Genomic DNA, 21,086 nt, shown 5'->3' on the forward strand with positions numbered 1-21,086 from the left:
GACCAGAGGAGTGAGTTCTTGTGAAGTAATATTCCCATAGTTTGTGGAAGCTTCCGGTCAAAGCAAACCTGTTATAAATAGCCTAGTGATTTGAATATGATTTTTAGAGAGTTATAATGCAAAGTATGTTGAAGACGATTGCAGAGTTCTAGCTGACATTGAATAGATTGTAAAAGTGGACGTTATTGCCTATTGTAAAGTTGCTGTTGCAATGTAGTAGCGTATATCTATTTTAAAGTTGACGAAGAAATTTGCTGTTTAGAATGTGACTTGTTTATTTGTTGAAAATGTTGAACTATTTGTTTAATCCTTAACCCATATCCTCCTGAATCAAAATTTTTTTGCAATTTTTTGTATGTATATTATTTTTAAGGTATCTTAACCAAATTGAACAATATTTTTGAAAAAAAAATTTGGGGGGGACAATTATCAACAATTTTTGGCCTGTCAGTTTAAACTGACGTTAGGAGCAGGAGGGGGCATATAAAATAAATACAAAAACGTTTTCTCAGTCAGTGTTTAGTCTAATACGTATTCAACCAAAGCAGTAATGGAAAAGGACAAAAAAGTCAAGAAATCACTACATGTTAAGGAATCAAATAAATGTCGCAGTATCAAAAGATAGGAATGTTCTTGGTTGATTCAACGTCTGGCGATATTGATTTATCGTAAAAATGTACTTTATATTGGCTTGAAACTATTTCGTCTCACATGTTCACCCGGCTTGAGTTCAGCTGAAAGAGCCCAATTTTGACATCATCTATTTCTTGTGGTACTCCATAAAACACTGAGGATGTAGGCCAACATTGCAGGTTTCACAAAAATAAAGGGATGTTCCAGAACATCCTGGTTTGGCGCAGCGGCGTTGCTTCCCTTTTATGATCCAGTGTTGGGCAGTGCTGTATTTTATATGGGGTTGCGGAGATGCCCTGGGTCCGGAAACAGTATATCTGAAACATCTTTTCGATAAAGCTGGTGGTAACTTTCAACAACTGCTCTTCTGAAGCCCAGAGCATCTAAACGAATTTCACCAGCATTGGTGTTGCGATGGCAATGTATTTGAAAAGCATTGTTGACTGCCATATCAATACAAAAACGAAATAATGGCCACCACCATTTTTTGCTTCTCAAGTTGATCATATGCTTTGAAACATGTTGATCAAAACGGTCAACACCACCCATGTGTTGGTTGTAAACGTGTATTACATTTAGCTGCTGAATATCAATATCTTTTTTCTCTCTTGCTTACTATATCATATCGCTTCGATTTTTGCAGTGGGTCTTTTCCTGCAAAGTTGGACAGAACATTTACTACTTTTCTGTCTTTCCATCGGATAGCAGCAATGTTATATTGTGATGTCTCCACAGCAACATCCGAGGCACCTCTGTGTAACTTGTCAACTTCATTAACACGCTTGAGGGGAGGATTTTCTATGCGGTTAACTCTGGCTGTTCCTGTAGCTGCAATAGACTTTTCACGAAGGTATCGCAGAAGTCCCGGACTTGTGAAAAAGTTGTCCATAACCACATGATAGTTGGAACTGGACTCGCTTTGTGGAGGTAGATGTTGCATCAAATGAGATTTTTTTTTGTCGTATCCAGACTTACACCCGGTGGTTGAAGATTGAGATTAAGTGGACGGGAAGGCAAGGAAGCCAATCTTCGTGTCCACCTTCAGGCATGTCTTTAAATGTCTTGCCAAAGACACAGCTACATGCTCTTGAGCGGTGTCGAACCGGCACCTCGTACTCTTCCAGCTGGGAGTCTTTTCCTGCATGAGGGCGGAATTGTACGCAGTAGCCTAACGGCTTCGCTAGCACCCACAGCTTATAGCTAAACTTTATAGGCTTCCCATGAATGTATTGTTTTGCGCCATGTTTCCCAAAGTATGGTACCATGCTTTCATCCACACTCACATGTTGTTCAGGTTTGTAGTTTGCAAGGCATTGTTTGTTCACTGCATCAAAGAATGGCCGGAGTTTGGAAAATTTGTCACTTTTGTCTAATTGCTGGTTGTCAGAGAGATGAAGAAATTGCTTACATTCTTCAAATGCATTTTTTGTCATCAGTTCAGTTACCATTTGGTTGTTGGAATCCTTTCGCCTCTGCCAATACATCTCTTGTCATGACATTTGATTATATCCGCTTAACAGAAGGATCGCTATAAATGATTTCAACTTTTTAACGTCATTGTAAATGTGTGATTGCCTTTTTGCCTGGCATACTTATTTGATTCCATCTGGAAGAGTACGCGATCCAATTCAGCATTAGCCAACAACTGTCTACCACATAGATTGTTTGGAAAACAATCCATTTCACCACCATCATCTTCATCTGTATCCATGCCATCATCTTCAGGAGGAAATATAACTAAATTTGCTTTAGACACGACTTCTGATATTGATTCTTCATCAGTTTCTAACCTTTCAAAAGCTTCCAATGCTTCAAAAACTGTCAATTTGTTGCTATCATGCATATGTTTTGCCATTGCTATGCTGTATGAAATCAAAAGATGTATGATATATCACTAATTTTAACTTCAAAATGAAACAGTTATACCATATTATGTTCACCAATTGACCTAGATTAAGTTTTCATTTGCTAATATATCAACGTTTTGCTTGAGAATCAAAATGTTTGCAAAATATATAACCCCTAAACTCAACTATTCTGCACATAATTTCTAAAATCATTTACTATTTACATGCTCCCTTCTGCCCCTAGCGTCAGTTTAAACTGACGGAAGCGGAAATGGTACAAAACTTACACAAACAATTAATTTCTTCTAAGTATGCAAAATATGGATACAACAATGTTAGTTCTAACTAATTTCGTGGTTTATGTCATTATAACGCGATCCAGTAAAAATTGACACCGCTATAATTTCGAACAACAAAAAATATCCATTTTGGAAATTTGATCCGTTATATCCAGTCGAAGGATAAAACGGAATTTCACTAAATGTGCTATAGTGTTAGGTACAGACCTTACGAACCTCATAACATACTAACTGGGTTTCGACAAAACGATTTGTAATCTAAAAACCATCTAAATGTGCTGTCAGTTTAAACTGACGGTAGGAGGATATGGGTTAAAGGGTTTCTGGAAGAAACCTGCAATGTCAAAAGTAGAACTATTTGACATTTAATTGATTATTTAGCGTTTGATATCCCAATAAACTACGTCATAAATCCTTCTAAATATCTTTACTTGTAAGAGATAGCAAAAACTGTGACAGTTACAAAAATCCTGCATAAAATATAAAAAATTAAATATGATTTAAAAATTAATGCTGATTGATAGACTTTTTATTCTCATCAGAAGGTTATTCCGGGTAGTTTGCACACTTGTAGAGATTTTAAATCACTGACCCAGGTCCAGTATTGTTGATGATTGTGATTTATTCCAACTACTAAGTAGGCTACCCCTGAATGAAGAGTTGTCCTCGGAATGCATTGATCGAGCGCTCAACCAGAGAGCCGAACAAACGCTGCATACAGTGTCGTCGTACACCAGGTCCGGTGCTCAACTAAGCTATCTTGTCCCATTATAATTGAGGTTTTGATAGCTATTCACTCAGAGATTTTGGTACATTTTTTTACAGAAATCCCTCTTTTTACAGCTAGTCCACACAAAAATTAAATTAAGATTTCAACTAAACTTTTTCGAAAATATAATTCATGATTCGCCAAAGTAATGCAGAGACAATTTGCTTTATTTCGCAATATGTAGTATATGATAAAGCAAAAAAAGTTGGCGAGCATGCAAGAGCAGATGTCTTTAACTCTACGATGTGGAACTGGGAACACTTTCTGCAAAATAAAATAGTATCCGGTTAAAAGTCTATCATGTGGGATCTGTGAGATTCAAACGGCTTTGTTCGTGAAATCTGCTTGTGCTTGTGAATGTCATACGTTTTATGGGTAGTATGAATTTGATTATACACAGCATAATAATTCAGTGGCTGATGTTTACTTGGAAATAATAACTTTAGCAGAGTCAACAGTTTTTTTTGCAGTTCAACAGTCTTACTCCCGGTACTTTGATATTTAGTTTAAATGGACAAAAAGGCAAGCAAGTCAATCTTTGTTTCACTTTCAGGCATGTCTTGCCAAAGACACTGCCGCATGCTTTTGAGTGGTGTCAAACTAGCGGCCTTTCGAACGTCTAACCAGGATTCTTACCACTCAGAGATGCGACAGCCAGTACACAGCAAAGAGATTCAACAGTGTAGAGTAGAGAAAGAAGATTCAACAGTGCACAGCAAGGAGATTTAACAGTGTACAGCAAGGAGATTTAACAGTGTACAGCAAGGAGATTTAACAGTGTACAGCAAGACGATTCTACAGTGTTTCAATTGAAAGCATCTCTATGTAATTATTGGTATCTTCTAGCTTTTGTCATAAGTGTGTTTGAAGGTCAACTCAGTCGGATCAGTACAGTAAATTAGTAAAGTAACATACCAATTTATAATAATAGTATTTCATGATGACATGTAAGAAATCTATACGTAAAAAATTGAACAGAAGCAGACTCACGCGGTCCGACATTGCATCCAGATGTGTCGCATGTTTCTTCACACGTCACAATGCCCGATTCATCTTGTGCGGTTGTGCACGATTGTCCATCATCTACACGCTCTGTTGTGCATTCTCTGGTGATGCTGACTATTCGGTATGTTGATTTCTCTGATACATACTTTTTGTTACTTTTAATAACTTGTGTTTCAAAGTTATGAGAAAACCAGATGTCGGGATTTATATCATAGTTTATCATATATCAGTAATTTATTATTATTGTTTGCATCATTACCAGTTTGGCAATTAAAATTAAACTGATTTTTCCAATTCTTACAAAGCATCCAAGCGTATGACAGAGTTGAGTGTATTGAATGTATTAAATGATTCCAAAAATATGTAGGCCTATAGCTACCAATGATAGGCGATATGGTGTAAACAAGGAACTTGGTTTCCAGCTTGCGGTCCTGGTTCGATTCGGCAGAGCTAATGGAAGTTAAAAAGTTCCTTTCTCCTCTACCCAGGGTCGACCGCATAGACGAGTAGTGAGAGTCATGGTTTGACATGCGAAAAGGCGCCGGTTCGAAACTCTCAAGAGCATGTGTCTGCGTCTTTTAGTAAGGAACTTAAATGCATGCTGTAGATTGTGGAATGGCGCCCATTCTATATACATTTCTCTGATGATTGTGAGGAGCAAACTGCTTTAAAGAGAAATACCTACGGTATAAGGCTATGGCCTGCTGAGCTGAACTGAACTACCCAGGGTAGTAGCTGCAGAACCAAAAACTAAAAGAAACGAACTAGACAATTTACTCTAATTAGTAAACTAAGCCTGACACGACCTCTTTCATCATCTATCGACGCTCTGTAAATAGAACTGGGATTTTGTTAGCATTAGAGCCAGCCCCTTTTGCTTCAACTTTTTATGAATTCAATATCAATTGTCTTGGCTAATATTTTAAAATTTACAATTATTTGAAAAAAATTATATGCATATAAAAAATACGTTTTTGTTTATATTTTCTTCCTCTCAAAGTGTTTATGACTCACCGTTTCCTTTGCCATCTCTGGGGTAATAAGCAACCATCGTTTTGCAATATGTGGATTCGATTGAACACAAAGTTGTTTCTGTTTTCCCCTCGCAATTTTCCGTTGTTTCATTCTCCGAACATACCACGCAACGCATCGCTTCTAGTTCGATCTTCGGCGTAACTGAAACAAATTATCCAACTTAAAAAAAATTGCAGTTATTATACTAATGCGTAATAAAGTAGTCCTGACCTCTCTACTGGGATAATGCATTGTGAAATGCAAGCGCTCATTTTTTATAAATGATGTGTGGCAAATTTCACAAATTAATATGTTGAATTCATTTTAGTTCAAGTATGTTGGCCAATCAACTTTTATTTTACTTTCCATTTATGGTTCAAATTTTACTTGAGCACCCTCTATGGAAGTGGTTCCCAACTTGGGTGCCGCGGCACCTCAAGGTACCAATTAGTTGATCACCATGGAATTGAGTAACTTGGTTTGTTTTAGCAGCAAACCTAATATTTACTAATTTTGATGAAACATAGTAGTATGAGCAAGCTTTTTACATAATTTCAAATCTTGTTACGTATTTCAAACCATATAACTTTAGTTTGTGACAGAATGTGTTACAAGACAATACCGAGAAATAACTCCTTTGCATGTTTTAACAACATTGCAACAGCAAAAACTGTGATATATTGGTTAACCTACAGTAAGATGTGGGAAACATGTGCTAATGGCTCTATACGCGGAAAAAAAATAATTTTTTTTTTATGAACGAAATGATAACTTATCATATGGAAAAAGATATAAAAAAAAAACTATAAAAATATTTTTCCAGGTTAACCCATGGCCACCTGGAGGTGCGGCTTGATTTGTCACATTTTGCAGATTTTGATTACAGCTACTGCTAGTGCTTGACTGACATTTTTTGAGATGTTTTTACTTTTTGCGGTTTCCTAATGACATAAAACTTTTTTGTTGCCTTAGGGAAGCAGTAGCAAATGAGAAAAAGTAAGTTGAAAAACGCAAAATCAGACTGTTATTGAAAATTAACAGTCTGACTAAAATCTTCGAAATCGAATTTTCTTTGTTTTTCAACATGTGAGAATGTTAAAACATATTGTATCATCTGGGGAAAAGAATAAAGAAAGCGTAAAAATCTAATTTTTAGAAAATTTTATTTAAACGCTCGCCCAAAGTTAGAAAAACCTGGAAATTTTTGCAAAATGTGACAAATCAGGCCGTATCTTTAGGTGGCCATGGTTAACCAATTTATTTGCTCAGTAAAAGGCGATCACTTATAAAGGAGCATGTTCAGGTAGACTACCTTTATTGTTGCACCCGTCTTCAGCACAGAAATCTAAACAAACATAAGTGATGAAATATTGATAGATTTGACGGTTATTAGAGGTAAATCGGCACCCTTGATATGGAATCTCGCCGTTTTCAACAATTGCACAACTTCTGGTGGTTGCAGCAAAGATGGACTTCGAGTCTGTAAAAACAACATTCCAAGGAGCATCACTAAGATAGTATCAAATAAATATATCATAAATAATCGTGTTTTTATTTGCGCCCATTGCGATAACATACAGTACACTGTAATCACGACAGACGACAGGAAGCAGCGAAGTGACAGTAGTCATAGTCATAGTCTTCGAGTCAGTCATAGTCTTCGAGTCAGCTGCTCCCTTTTGGCTTGCCATTAAGTGTCTTTGCCGAGACACAGTCGCCTGCTCTGGAGCGGTGTCGAACCCACGTCCTTTCGAACGTCGCGCATACGTTCTCACCACTCGGCAACGCAGCCATCGTCAGATAAACGTAAGAACTATTTTATCACACTGTATTGTGCAATAAAAATGTTTGATAAAAAGTTTATGTTATATAGAACAGTGTATAGTTTTTTGTATATAAAATATTTTTTATAATTATGTTATGTTGTAATACATAAAATAGTGCACTGCAGATTCCATCACAACTGAAGTGTCCACAAGGTGCATTATAAACTTTTTACAATAGGTGCATATTAAAGCACAAAATGTCAAGCCCAAAATGCAAAAACTAAACTCAACAGCATTGAGTTTATTTTCACTGCTAAACATAAATTTAGTTTTGTGGTATATACATGTTGTGCTTGTTACTTTTTTACTACAACATGTTCACCAGCAGACGCAAAATCATTCCAATATACAGTAATTTTAGTTTTAAAAATAAAAATACGTTTACTTAGAATAAACATCAATTTTAAATTTCTTTTTGTAAAATTGGTTTAGTTTACTGCCTAATAAAGCTTTTTGCTAAAAATTTACTATTGAGCTATTGGCAAAAATAGTAGCTTGCTCTTTATTTTCTCATATCCTTTCAGTAAGTTAATTTAGGATTCATATGCTGTTATACCGAGTTATCAGAATGATCATAAATAAAAAGAATGTTAACTTGACGGTGTTGAAATAACTATGTGACTCTCAATGTTGTTATTTTCTGTTTAATAAGCTACTAAACTTATCTTAAAGGAAAATCATTAACTAAGTTTTTCGGTTTAATATAGCATTTTGGCGTTTCAGAGAAGCAGAAGTAAAATGTAATATACATTTCCGTATTAATCGGAAGATGCTCTGTTTCGATAGTAAGAATTTGAAGTATTTTCAAGTACATAGACTAAGTTTTCTTACCTGAACTGAACCGTACAGTTTTGCTGGTGGCGCAGTAGTTGTAATCCTGGAAGGGACAATCCGTTGCTTCCGTTTTGCCTCCACAATCTCCGCTTACTTCGTCATTGCATTGCACACATTGTTTGAGGGCTTTAATCGAAGAACGAACAAGCGCTTATTTCAATAGTGTTTAAAATAATCCATTTATTTAAATCAAATTCAAAAGAGAAAAAACTGCACAAAGCAATTCATGAATGACATCGATGGCATATGAATGAATTTAAAAACACGTCACAAAAATTTAAAACACTTCAACAACCGTATCAGTGTTAGAGTTTGAATCAAAATGATGATACGATGATGATCTGTGGATTGTGCAATGTGCATGACGGATGTTGCATGATAATCATGTAGATTGTTTGTGATATGTGCATGTTAGCTTGGTGGTGTGACCTTAAATAAATGATACATTTCGAATTTAACCCTTTGTTTATCAAGCTATTTTCACAAGTTAAATTCCTAATGAGGTTGTTTTTAAACCACTTTCAATCACTTGTTACGTGTGCTCCGCTAGTGCTATTCTACTATAATTTGTTGTCATTTTTTTTTACTGGAATGAGTAAGTAATAATCATGAACATCTTACAGCCTTAAAAAAATGGCTTATGATGCTTTGCTGGATTATGTTGTCACTGCGTTGTAGACATGATTTGAAAAAAACCCATAATTTCTATAGCGATTAATTTGTAAGTTTTAAATTTTAGAAAATTTCAAAAGTTGATGCAATTGACTGCTCTCTTATAAAAAACATTAACATTCCAAATACGACTGTATACCTGTAATACACAAATGAAACATTAAACAAACTTATGAATAACGTATTATCTTTTGGAAAGTCTGGTTCCATAAAACTGGAAGCTAGCTTCACAAGTTTCGAAAAGCATGAATTTGTGACAAAGATATACAACAGCAGTGGCAATAGAAACGCAATATACAAAAGCAACGCAATATACAGCCCCTGGATTTTTGCACGCCCTCCAGCAACGTGCCGCCCCTGGATTTATCCACAAGATCAAATGGGTAGCTACGTCACTGCACAACAAATGCAGTTTTTGTTTAATTTTTATATGAAAGTATTTTATATCAAAAAATATCTGCCTTGACATTGACAAAAAATACAATAACAAAATAAATGCGTGACATCACTGTGCTTTCAGTATTAAAAGGAAATATGGAACGGGCAAAGGTTTTTGTGGAGGAAGGGTTAAACTATTCTTGCATTAAAACGTGCTTGTTAACTTCCTTGAAAAAATTATAACAACAGTGTTACCTAATCTACTAAAGTTGATGAACTTGTTAAATTAAGGTGAAAGAAAAACTTGAGTTACAATTTTACTCTACAACTCACCTGATACGGCTGTCAAGCAAACCAGAAAGACGAGAATTAACAAAGCTAATAACCATTTCATTATTGAAGGAACGTAAACTTTCAAAATGAAATTAATAATCTTAGTATTAACAACACAGTACAATTGCAAAAGTATGCTTGATAAATCTAGCCTCCTCTGTAGATTAATCACTCTGGCGATGCAGTATAAAATGAACTGGCTACATTGATTTAACGTATTTAGTTGGTTTCGGTTACGCTTGTTCTCCTCTTTGATAGCTAAGTGCCATAGCACATCAATAATTAAAATAAACAATAAGAAAATCAAACAATTCTGCCCAACATATTATTGTGTTTAAAACTGTTGATCTAATCTCTTGATTAACTTGTTTCGGAGCAATGTCATCGATCCTATACAGTATACAGTATTGGCTAAATAGCCAAGTGGTTTGAGCAATGACCGTACAACTGTGTTGTTGAAGGAACACTTCGTAGCTTCACAGGGAACAAATATTAGCTTCCACTTCTTTTTTTTCTACTTGACCTCAATATGCAACTGCAACATAACGTATGACTGGACAGTGAACATGTTAAACCTCAAACGCGTTAGCGTTTCTCCAATCACCATTGCTTAACTGGATCGATAGCAACTTTAGGAAGGTTTTTGCTCCAAAATTATAATAAAAGATATCAATCTTGTGAACAAAGAAAAAAGATGGTAACATATAACTTTTAATCAACGAAATCGTTAACAAAACTCAAAAAGTGTGAAAAGATAGCTCAAAACAACATAATAATAACGAAGTGTTAGTAACAAATTTACCCTTAATCGCTTAGGTGGGTCGCTTACAAGCCGACGCAAATATACCTAGTTGCAATTCAAATTACATTATTCTCTAACTCGTGTTTAAAATTTTAACATGCATGGTTAATTATTTTTTGTGCTTATTTCAGCTTTCAGCGAACAGTATTTTGAAAGTACCGTGCAATTTAACAAGTTCAGAAACCATTTTGCAGTATTTATGCTGACATTATATCAAGTTTTGATATAAATTATATCAAAATTACCTTTAAAATTAAACCTCTTTCTATGGTAAAGTTACTTACAGAAGATCTAAATGGTGAAACACTGATGTTGTAAACAAATACCGTAATAAACTGTCGTAAAAACCTGCCGTACATCATTCCAAACGCAAGTGACTGTTCTTTTTATCTTCAAACTATGGAAATTGCAGACATCTACGATTATCTGATTGTTTGTAAGACAAAACCTTATCCTCACTTTGTTGTGCAAATGACACAATCAAAGATGCCAACACAAGTGAGTCTTTAGAATGCTTAAATTTCAATCAAACTCCAACCTGTCGAACGCAGTGTTGAGAAAAAGCAACAATCCAATTGATGAGTCTTTGGTGCATGTTGTATACACCATGGAAACAGAAAATTAAGTAACAGACTACCTGTCTAACTAGTTGAACTAGATCTATCACAATGTTCAATAAACATCTGTTTCAAGCGTTGATTTAACAGGGAGTTTGATAGTGTTGATCACTTCATGGTCCACTGCAGACAACATCACCAGACAGAATGGGAGTTCTGCTTCTGAAGCAAATCCAATTGTTTTTCATATTTTTTATTTAGGTTTAGTAAGAAATGCCTGGAGCACTTTAAATTTTCTTACCGCATTTCAGCTTCAGAAAACAACGTATTGATAAAAGTAATTTTGTGGCTTAATAAAACAAGAAAAGCTGCAAACATTGACGTTTTTAAGCATAAAATGTTTATTTTTAAAGCAATGGTGATGAGCAATGGCTTGAACTTTATTTCTATTGTTGTTGAAATATCAAGGTTGTCTACCACAACACACTCAAAGTAGGAACATTAATGGAAAGGTTTCATTTGTGCTTGAAAGTGTAGATTTTTGTTTTATAGAGGTTACACCTACAGCCATTTTCTAACAAGTTAGACTAAGTTGTGATACAAAAAAGTTTGTTGTAGAACCCGTATCTCATACATAACCTACATTTTAATTAGTAACTTAGGCCTAGTTACCACTTTAAAATTTTCTTATATATTTTATCTTGGTAGCCTACATGCATGGCTTGTGCACAGGTTTCATAACGTTTATAGCGACATTTGAAGCACGGATGAGCAAATTGGCGGTGAGGATAAGTGATGAGGATCAGAACTGACCGGTGAAGAAATGTTTGTCAAAAAATTATTGTTGGCACACAATCATAAGTTTGTTCAGGATCAGTACTGGCGCCAACCCTCTTTATGATATACCTTAGTGATATGCCGATGACAACGTCACTCACGCTGACGACTGGGTTATTGCCGTTCAGTTCAAATCATTACCAGCAATGGAAGAAACGCTAACTGATGATCTATCAGGACTGAACGAATATTTTAATCAATCGTACTTGCCTATGAACACCTCCAAAATAATATACCAATTAGGAAACATATTTTAAAACTGGCTAAAATACAACGAACTTCAATGGTGAAAATGCCAAACGACACAAACTGCTTGTCACGATTTCTTTCTATCTCTTACCAGGAAAAAGACTTGGAAAGGTTCAATGACGTAGTTTAATGGGTCAAACCGAAAAGCAGTCAATTAAATTCACGGATAGTTCTACTGGTGAAATGATATATAAAAACGCTTGAAGGACTCCAACGAATGGTTCACCACTTCCAACAATTAATCAAAGTAATAGTAAACAGCAATAGATTCCAATGCTTGCGACTATTGATCGAGTTTAACGTGATCCACTCACAACTTCTCATACGATTCTAATTTCAATCAGAAATTATATTAGCATCAACTTTGCTTTACAGTACTCGTATTCAATACTTCCACTCTCGATCAACAATAATCTTTGCGTCTATTAACAACTGCTACTACTACAATAATGAACTCTCATCACCAACTCATCATAATACAACTCCCATAATAATAATCTCAGAATCTCAGAATAAACATTACACAAACTACACCACTATTTATAGTTGGCTGTTCAGTCCAATAACTTCGAGAAGGTTACATCATAAAGAACCATCGTTCGGTCACGTAGCATTTAAAAGGTAAACAACAGAAGCTTATAGAAGGTCACGTAGGGAAAATGATTCCAGAAAACACGTTACATAATACAGATTTCGTCATCAGAGGTTACTTCAGGTCATAACCGACAATAACACAACGCACCAGAATTCCATAATGAAAATAGCACATTCGTTGAAGATACAAAGCAAACCATCGCAAGGCATTGCACCTTGATTGTGACATACGCCCCCCCTTAGAATATTGTTGCAAACAATATAACAACACAATCAATACCAAAACACACCATAAAACAATTAATTACTCAATAATCAGTTCTCATAAGTCTATCGTTGCATGATCTACCAACGATAGCTTTTCTCAAAACAATAGTCACGTTTTCTGTGAAAGTTTCCAACGTCCTCAATATCTTCAGTGCATCGGCGAGCGAGATGACCCATCTTCCTACATCGGAAACATCTCCTCTCCGGACAGTCCTTGGCGATATGACCTTCTTTATGACAATTATAGCAAGCCTTTTCATCAAAAGGGCAGCTCCTGGCTATGTGTCCAATCTCCCCACATCGGTAGCAGTGGTTGTCACGGCAACGTCTATTTTCCGAATGTCCGCCGTCAGCAACGCACTCCCTGGCGAAGTGTCCGCGTCTACCGCATCTATAGCAAACTCCAAATGGTCGTCGCCTGCCTCTTCTCCTTGGTTCATCGCGCTCGTAATATCCGTCATCGTGAGATCGTTGCTGATTATCTGCAGAACAATCTCGAGCAAAGTGACCATTCTTGCCACAAGAATAACAAGTAACTTCAGAATCTCTGTCAAAAACATTTCCGATTATCAGATCAACTAAAGAGTTTTGTAAACATAACGCTTTCACAGTCCCACTACAATACGGAGTTTCGATAGATATCATCGCTAACGGTCCTTGGATTGAAGTGGTATCTATTTTTGTCACATGGCCAGTTTTTCCCGTTAATTGACTGTCTTTAACCAAATCTCTCCTCACTATTATACCAGTAGAACCAGAATCACGTAAAACTTTTACCTTTTTGTCTCCAACTTTTCCATCCACTACTGGCAGGTGATCTTCAGGTATTATTTTTCCGCAAACATCTTCATCCGGATTCTCCTCGTCAAGCGTGGGTTCAGGAATCATTAACGCACAACCGCATCGATAAACGTCCGTGTCTTTATCTTTTCCAGACTGATTAGGTAAGGAAAACGACTTGTCCTTGCATTCCTTCGCTTCGTGTCCTTGCCTATTGCAACGATTGCACCACTTCCTCGATTCCTGATGATTTCTGTTAGTCTTCTTCCGGCAGTTAACAGACTTGTAACCTAAGCCATTACAATTAAAACAACGTACTTCTCTTGGAACAGCACCTCCTTTAGAATTATTTGTTTGCTCCTCGTCATTATCGCATGACAACGTTTCTTCAGTCGACAACTTCTCATCATGAGCAACTAAGTACTGTTCTGCCACACTGGCTATTTCTTCTAGATTCTTTGGACTTCTCTCCATTAGATAAACAGACAGATCTTTTGAACATGAATCTGTGAATTGTTCCTTAACTATAAGGTTTGCCAATCCGTCCAATGATTGATCGGCCCCCGAAAGCTCAAACCATTTTAACAAAAGGTTTCTTAAACGTTCAATAAATTGACCTGGGCTTTCGTGTCGTTCAGGCTTTGCCTCACGGAATCTTTGACGGTATCCATGCTCGGTAAAATTGTATCGCTTTAACAGAGCTAACTTCAATCTGTCGTAATTCATGGCTTCTTCTTGCGAAAGTCTTGAATATACATCAAGAGCTTGTCCCGATAATAACATGCTTAGCTGGGTAGCCCACGTCGACTTCTCTAATTTGGCTATTGTAGCATATCTTTCAAATCTTAACAAAAAGCTATCCAACTCATCTTTTTCTTCAACAAATGATGGCAAATCTGGACGTCTAACTTGCGCCATAATAACATCTCGAGCATTATCATTAGTAGAATTAGATCGCTCACCAATGTCCAGCTTTTGTCTTTCTAATTCAAGTTTTAACTTTTCCAATTCATATTGCGCTCTTCTTTCTTCAGCTTCTGCTTCGCGCTGCGCTTGTTTCTCTTCAGCTTCTCGTTGAGCTTGTTTCTCTTCAGCTTCTCGTTGAGCTTGTTTTTCTTCAGCTTCAGCTTCGCGCTGCGCCCGCTTCTCCTCTGCTTCGCGCTGCGCCCGCTTCTCCTCTGCTTCAGCTTCAAGTTGTGCTCGCTTTTCCTCAGCTTCAAGTTGTGCTCGCTTTTCCTCAGCTTCAAATTGTGCTCGCTTTTCCTCAGCTTCAAATTGTGCTCGCTTTTCTTCAGCTTCAAGTTCTGCTTTCCTTATTTCACGAGCAGCTCTTCTATCTTCTCTTTCGTCAGCTTCTCGCTGAGCTTTTTGGTCCATTATCTTGTGATACTCTTCCATCACAAACTGAGACTTCTCATTACCAGTCAGCCCCATTCGTTCAGCCATGCTCCCTAAGTCTTCAATCATCTCATGTTTGACAGTATCCGCCATTTTGACATTAATTTATTATTCAATAAATCTTCGGTATTATTCGGTTTTTCGGTTAATTCCTTTTCGGTTTATCCCGGACGAGCCCCCAGAATGTCACGATTTCTTTCTATCTCTTACCAGGAAAAAGACTTGGAAAGGTTCAATGACGTAGTTTAATGGGTCAAACCGAAAAGCAGTCAATTAAATTCACGGATAGTTCTACTGGTGAAATGATATATAAAAACGCTTGAAGGACTCCAACGAATGGTTCACCACTTCCAACAATTAATCAAAGTAATAGTAAACAGCAATAGATTCCAATGCTTGCGACTATTGATCGAGTTTAACGTGATCCACTCACAGCTTCTCATACGATTCTAATTTCAATCAGAAATTATATTAGCATCAACTTTGCTTTACAGTACTCGTATTCAATACTTCCACTCTCGATCAACAATAATCTTTGCGTCTATTAACAACTGCTACTACTACAATAATGAACTCTCATCACCAACTCATCATAATACAACTCCCATAATAATAATCTCAGAATCTCAGAATAAACATTACACAAACTACACCACTATTTATAGTTGGCTGTTCAGTCCAATAACTTCGAGAAGGTTACATCATAAAGAACCATCGTTCGGTCACGTAGCATTTAAAAGGTAAACAACAGAAGCTTATAGAAGGTCACGTAGGGAAAATGATTCCAGAAAACACGTTACATAATACAGATTTCGTCATCAGAGGTTACTTCAGGTCATAACCGACAATAACACAACGCACCAGAATTCCATAATGAAAATAGCACATTCGTTGAAGATACAAAGCAAACCATCGCAAGGCATTGCACCTTGATTGTGACACTGCTACTTCAGGTTTGTTGTTATTCATCTATCTTATGAGGCAAAATTGTTTAAATTTCTGGGAAGGTGATGGAAGCCAGGTCAGTGTAGCTTCGTCCAGTGCTACTATACCATGCCATCCATTTGGCGTCTTGTAAATGGGACATTCAAGAACGATATGGTTAGCAGTTCGTTCTTCCGCGCCACATTCGCAAGCCGATGAGGGAGTTAAACCCCACTTGTACATTTTGGAATGAAGGCGGCTGACTCCTGTTTGACTTCTATTGAGCTTGATCCAGGTCTATTCTAAGGGTGGAGGCGACACCGGGAGAAGTATAAAATCTCGAAATTTGGTGTTGGTGGCACACCATGCTGCATTTCATGTGTCGTCATTGTAATATGCTGGTCTGGCAATATGATCACTGAATGGTTGTATCATGTATCAATGTAGAGTTTTCTGAGGTGGAAAGTGGTGTTTTGCGTGTAGCAAGATTTGTTGGTTAGTTAAAAAGTTACACCTCAGTAAAAAATACAATAAAGAAAATTCACCAAAATTAACTTAAGGATGACTAGGGTTAAATAATATGAGATGTTCTACTGATGTAAATTAAGCTAAACTATCACAAGTTGTATACAGTGACAATCTGCTTTTATTCCGATGTTTCGTCAATCAGACACGACTGACTTCTTCAGGGGGCTAGACCAGGTAGTGACTATCTGTCTAGCATGGTAAAACACAGGATCATGTTGCTGAAATCAACTAAACATGCAAAATGAAAATTCAACTTCTAGACAAAAATTATCGCGCTCAAAGTTTGAAATAATTTAGAAAAAGAGGGGACTTAAGTGTTAACGATCAACAAGAAACACTTAAATAACAACAAGAGAGGAGAGTGAACGGCATGAGTCATAAATCGAGTTTTATACGCACCACTGCACAGTTTTACAATCAGCATGAAACCAATTTAAAAATTTATTTTTGTAGATAGCTGGAAAAGAGATGCCATCATTTCGATTCATTACATGAGGCTTTTGATTGATGAACCAACTTTCAGAAAACATTTGCTTTTTATAATCACTTTCAACTTTTAGAATTTTAGAATTGCTCCAAGTTATTTTATGATCTGAAATTATGGTATGCATGCAAGGAGCAGAATGTTCCGGGCGTTGATATTTGAAAGTTCTTTTTTGTTTATTAATGCGAGATTTAAGATCTTGTTTTGTTTGGCCAACATAAATTTAATTACAATCATCACAAGATACATGGTAGGCTACACTAAACCTGAGATTTCGTTTTGTTTCAAGGGGTCTTTTAAAGACGGCAAAAATTTACTTATTGTCAAGAAAGAATTCAAAGCAACTTTAAGATACGCCGAATTTTTTCAAAAACTCCCTTAGCATAAGGTAAAGAAACAAAAGACTCTGGGTAGATGGAGGTAGGCTACTAAACTTTTAGGTTGTCGTTGACAAGCATGCTTTCTTGGTAATCCATTGAGGCGCAACGTATTGTGTAATGCTTTGTTCAGTCGTGAACGTTCATGCGAATCTGCAACAGGTGTGTCAATGCGGCATGGGCTCCGTTAGAGGGGGGGCCGCGGGGGTAATTACCCCCCACCAATCGGAGTGGGGAGGTAACTAATGCAAAATTACCCCCCCACTAATGTAGAGATAAAAATTTCATTTTTAATATATTTTATACTTTTGTGTTTTATTTTCATGTTTTTATTTTGTTGGACAACTTTTAAGGTTTTTGCTTGGAAACTCCGACTCGCAAACCATCGCCAAGTCATCTATGGTCAATGTATCCTGTCAAAAATATAGGCTGCGCATCACAATGCGCTATGTGTGACGTCATAGTTTCTCACTGTTACAAACTGTTTAATTTCGCTTTTACCACTCAGGAATGAAACCCACTACAGTTGCACTATTTCAATTCTTTATATTTTCGGTTGTTGTAAGGTTAATGCATTTTAGCTTTTATTTTTTTTTCTGAATTGAATGTACGCGCTAGACCAACGGTGTTCAACCTGCGGCCGTCGATGAATAATTGTGAGGCCGTTTACACGTAATTTCATAAGCATGTGTTGGCGGCCGTGCCCTGTTGTTGAAATAAAAAAAATATTTCATTAAAAAATTAAAATTCTAAATATTACACAGAGATATCTAGAACCACTGGATACCTTTGTAATTATATATAGCCTAATATTTCAAATTTTAGAGCTTGAAAAACATTTTCATCATAATTGTTTGTAGGTTAGGCTGTATTTTTAAAACCGTTTAGAGATAAAATTTTCTCCTCAACCCAATTTCATTGTAACGGTGGCCTACATTGCATTAATGCATTATGTTCTTAAAAAGAGAAAGAACACTAGCAGAAGAAAAATGGGTATTCAATTCCAAATGGGAGTTGGATTATTTCATTATCGAGACGGCAGCGCATACTATGATGTACCAAATATGCAGTCAAGTAGTTAAAACTGTTAAAGGAGATAACAATGTCACACAATTACGCAAAGTTAGAAGGCGAGTCCAGGAAAATCTGTGTCGAAAATGTGGAAAAGTGCACTTGATTATATCCAATGTTGCAAGAATTGACAAGAGACTCTTGTTCTTTTCGGAAGCACTTGCGTGTGCGAGTCTGCCTTTTCACAAATGAAGTACCTGAAAAATGAGTACCGAACGCGATTGTTGGACGGAAACATGGAGTCTCAACTAAGACTGTATCTCACGAGGTTCCCAACATTGCAATTTTCTCTGCTTGTATGCAAAATCAAGGGAGTCACTAGTGGCAATGTCGCCGACGGAATAAATTGATTTTAAAGAGTGTTTGATATTTCATGGCACTATTAGGTATAAGTATGATATGTTTACTAGATATTAACGAATAAATTCTTCTTTTAAATAACGCAAATAAAAAAAAATCATTTAAAACTCCGTAGCGGCCGTGCTTTGTAGAATTAACTTGAATGCGGCCGGCAATACAAAAGATTATGCACCCCTGGCCTAGACCCTAGATTAGTGGTTTTCAACGTTTTTGGTGGAACGGAACCCAATGAAACATTCCAAAAGCTCGAGGAACACCTGTTCAATAATTTAATTGCCTTATGCAAAAAACATCGTTTGATTAATAAAATTAAATTAGGCTAAAATACTCATGTTCAGATTTATTTATGTACAATAAAAATACGAACTGTAAAAAATTACATTTATTCTCATAAAAAATTCAATGAGAAACTTGAGCCATATAATAATAAAATAGACTCTCGGATTTGAATGTAAACTTGCGGAACTCCTAGACTTACTGGCGGAACCTTAGGGTTCCGCGGAACGTTGGTTGAAAACCACTGCCCTTGAACCTGAAACTTTTTCTTACACTGCGGATGTTATGGCACAGGTTATCGTGTTGTATTCATGCAATTGTAAATTAAGTTGTAGAAAAATTGGCCTTAACGCTTTTGATCTTTTAAATTTAACCATTTAGCGTCTGAAGTGCAAAATGTGGAGGACTTGAGCTAGGAAGAACATAGAGAGAAATTTTTGCGTACGACCCCTCTTCCAGTCAAAATTATCTAAAAACCTCAAAAAATGTGGCAAATGTTAAAGAGCTTTTGCTCGCGATTTTAGATTCGTTGAAATAATTTTTCGATTTTAAATCGTGCTAAACGGCAAAAATTTTGCGCCTTCGGCGCAAAACATCCTGCCTAAGACGCTGTATAAGAAACTGAAGCGTTCAATAATGCGAAGAAGGGTCTGGGTGGCGACCTCCTAGAAGTATATGTGATGCGATAATCCAATAAGCCCCCTGTAAATGTCAAAACATCGTTCCCGCCCCTGCTTAAATTACCCCCCCACTCTCAGGAAGTGTCCGGAGCCCCTGCAATGCGGTCATACAAAGTTTAAGCTACAGTAAGTTTTTGATGTTTTGGATGGTGTGAATTAAAATTTAAATATCTGACAGTGAGTGTGTTTTTTTTTAAATTGTGGTGGTCAACGTGTTTGTGGCATTGTGACGAATAACTAAGACGTCTAAAAATGATATGGAGTTGTTTTTTTCATGTACTGTTGTGAATTGAATTGAAGAAGATATTATGCTGTTCAAATGTTGATGGAATTGGTTGACCGCAGACTCTTTTATAATGCAAAAAGTGTCATCTACCTATCTCACCCAAAGTTGCGGTGGTGTAGGGAATGAAGCGAAGGCAATGCGCTCAATGTATTCCATGAAAATGTTAGCCACGAACGGGAAATGCAAAACCCCATCTGCCTACCATAAATTTGACGATAAAGAACGTCATTATAACAAAATACAGTGGACTCAAAACACAATTTCAAATTTCTGTAACGTCATTGATAGAAAGTTTAGTGCGTTCGTGTAAAGACTTATCTTGCGAAAGTAATTGGGAGATATCTGCAAACATTCTTTGAAAGGAACGGAAGTAAACAAGCTCACAACATCAAAAGAAACAAAGCAATTATTGCAATCAACAGAAGTGTTTTTGATTAATTGCACAAACTCAGATGATTTTTTTACGGTGTATTTTTGGTTCAACAATGGCGATAAAATGTCAATTAAAAATTTTGATAAATTATAAGTAGGCGAACCGATAAAGGACACGATAGGTCGAAGAGGGGTGTAGTTTTTATGAATTTTGGGCAATCCATAGATTTTCGGAGTTACACTCTTATTACACTTAAGATTATGATAAACTGGCATAGTGATTTTTCGTTGAGTTGCAAATCGCCAAATTAATTTGTTTACAGATTTTTCAATAGATATAATAGGATTATTTCTACGTCTTGAAATTTTATACGTAGTCTTGTCATTTAAAAGTTCAGAGAGTTTGTTATGATACTCAGAACTGTCCATAATTACCGTTGCGTTCCCTTTATCATCATTATTTTGATGGAGCTGTCATATTATTTAATTTAATGCCTGGTGAACAGCCTCATTCAGTTTTCAGATGACTAGGGTATTACAATTTTCAAAAATTCCACATACTGTACACGGAAACTTTCCACGTATTGTTTTGCCTATTTTATTAAACACATTTCATTTCGGCTAACTTCTTCTC

The 21,086-nt window shown here is 36.4% G+C and overlaps 1 protein-coding gene across 2 annotated transcripts; it reads right to left on the minus strand.

The window, feature by feature from the left end:
* Window positions 1–3,694: 3,694 nt before the first annotated feature.
* On the minus strand, window positions 3,695–9,866 carry LOC145779096 (uncharacterized). Of its 2 annotated transcripts, none has more exons than XM_082590674.1 (6): window positions 9,611–9,866; window positions 8,225–8,353; window positions 6,880–6,912; window positions 5,568–5,729; window positions 4,539–4,688; window positions 3,695–3,812 (listed from the first exon to the last, which is right to left on the minus strand). In XM_082590674.1, the coding sequence occupies exons 1-6, from the start codon at window positions 9,669–9,671 to the stop codon at window positions 3,787–3,789; spliced, it is 561 nt and encodes a 186-aa protein (XP_082446800.1). In that variant the 5' UTR covers window positions 9,672–9,866; the 3' UTR covers window positions 3,695–3,786. The 2 variants fall into 2 exon arrangements, with proteins under 2 accessions (XP_082446800.1, XP_082446796.1); XM_082590670.1 differs by having other exon boundaries at window positions 6,880–7,047; window positions 9,611–9,802.
* Window positions 9,867–21,086: the final 11,220 nt, after the last annotated feature.

The sequence above is a fragment of the Aplidium turbinatum genome, chromosome 1 (genome assembly GCF_918807975.1).
Source record: "Aplidium turbinatum chromosome 1, kaAplTurb1.1, whole genome shotgun sequence".
Taxonomy (NCBI): domain Eukaryota; kingdom Metazoa; phylum Chordata; class Ascidiacea; order Aplousobranchia; family Polyclinidae; genus Aplidium; species Aplidium turbinatum.

What these genes read in the sequence shown, in the direction of transcription:
- LOC145779096 (XM_082590670.1), bottom strand. Translation starts at nt 9,671, where the DNA reads ATGAAATGGTTATTAGCTTTGTTAATTCTCGTCTTTCTGGTTTGCTTG. An exon ending in TTGCTTGACAGCCGTATCAG is followed by an intron (nt 8,354 to 9,610) that starts GTGAGTTGTAGA and finishes CTTCGATTAAAG; the next exon opens with CCCTCAAACAATGTGTGCAA. An exon ending in AACTGTACGGTTCAGTTCAG is followed by an intron (nt 7,048 to 8,224) that starts GTAAGAAAACTT and finishes TTGTTTTTACAG; the next exon opens with ACTCGAAGTCCATCTTTGCT.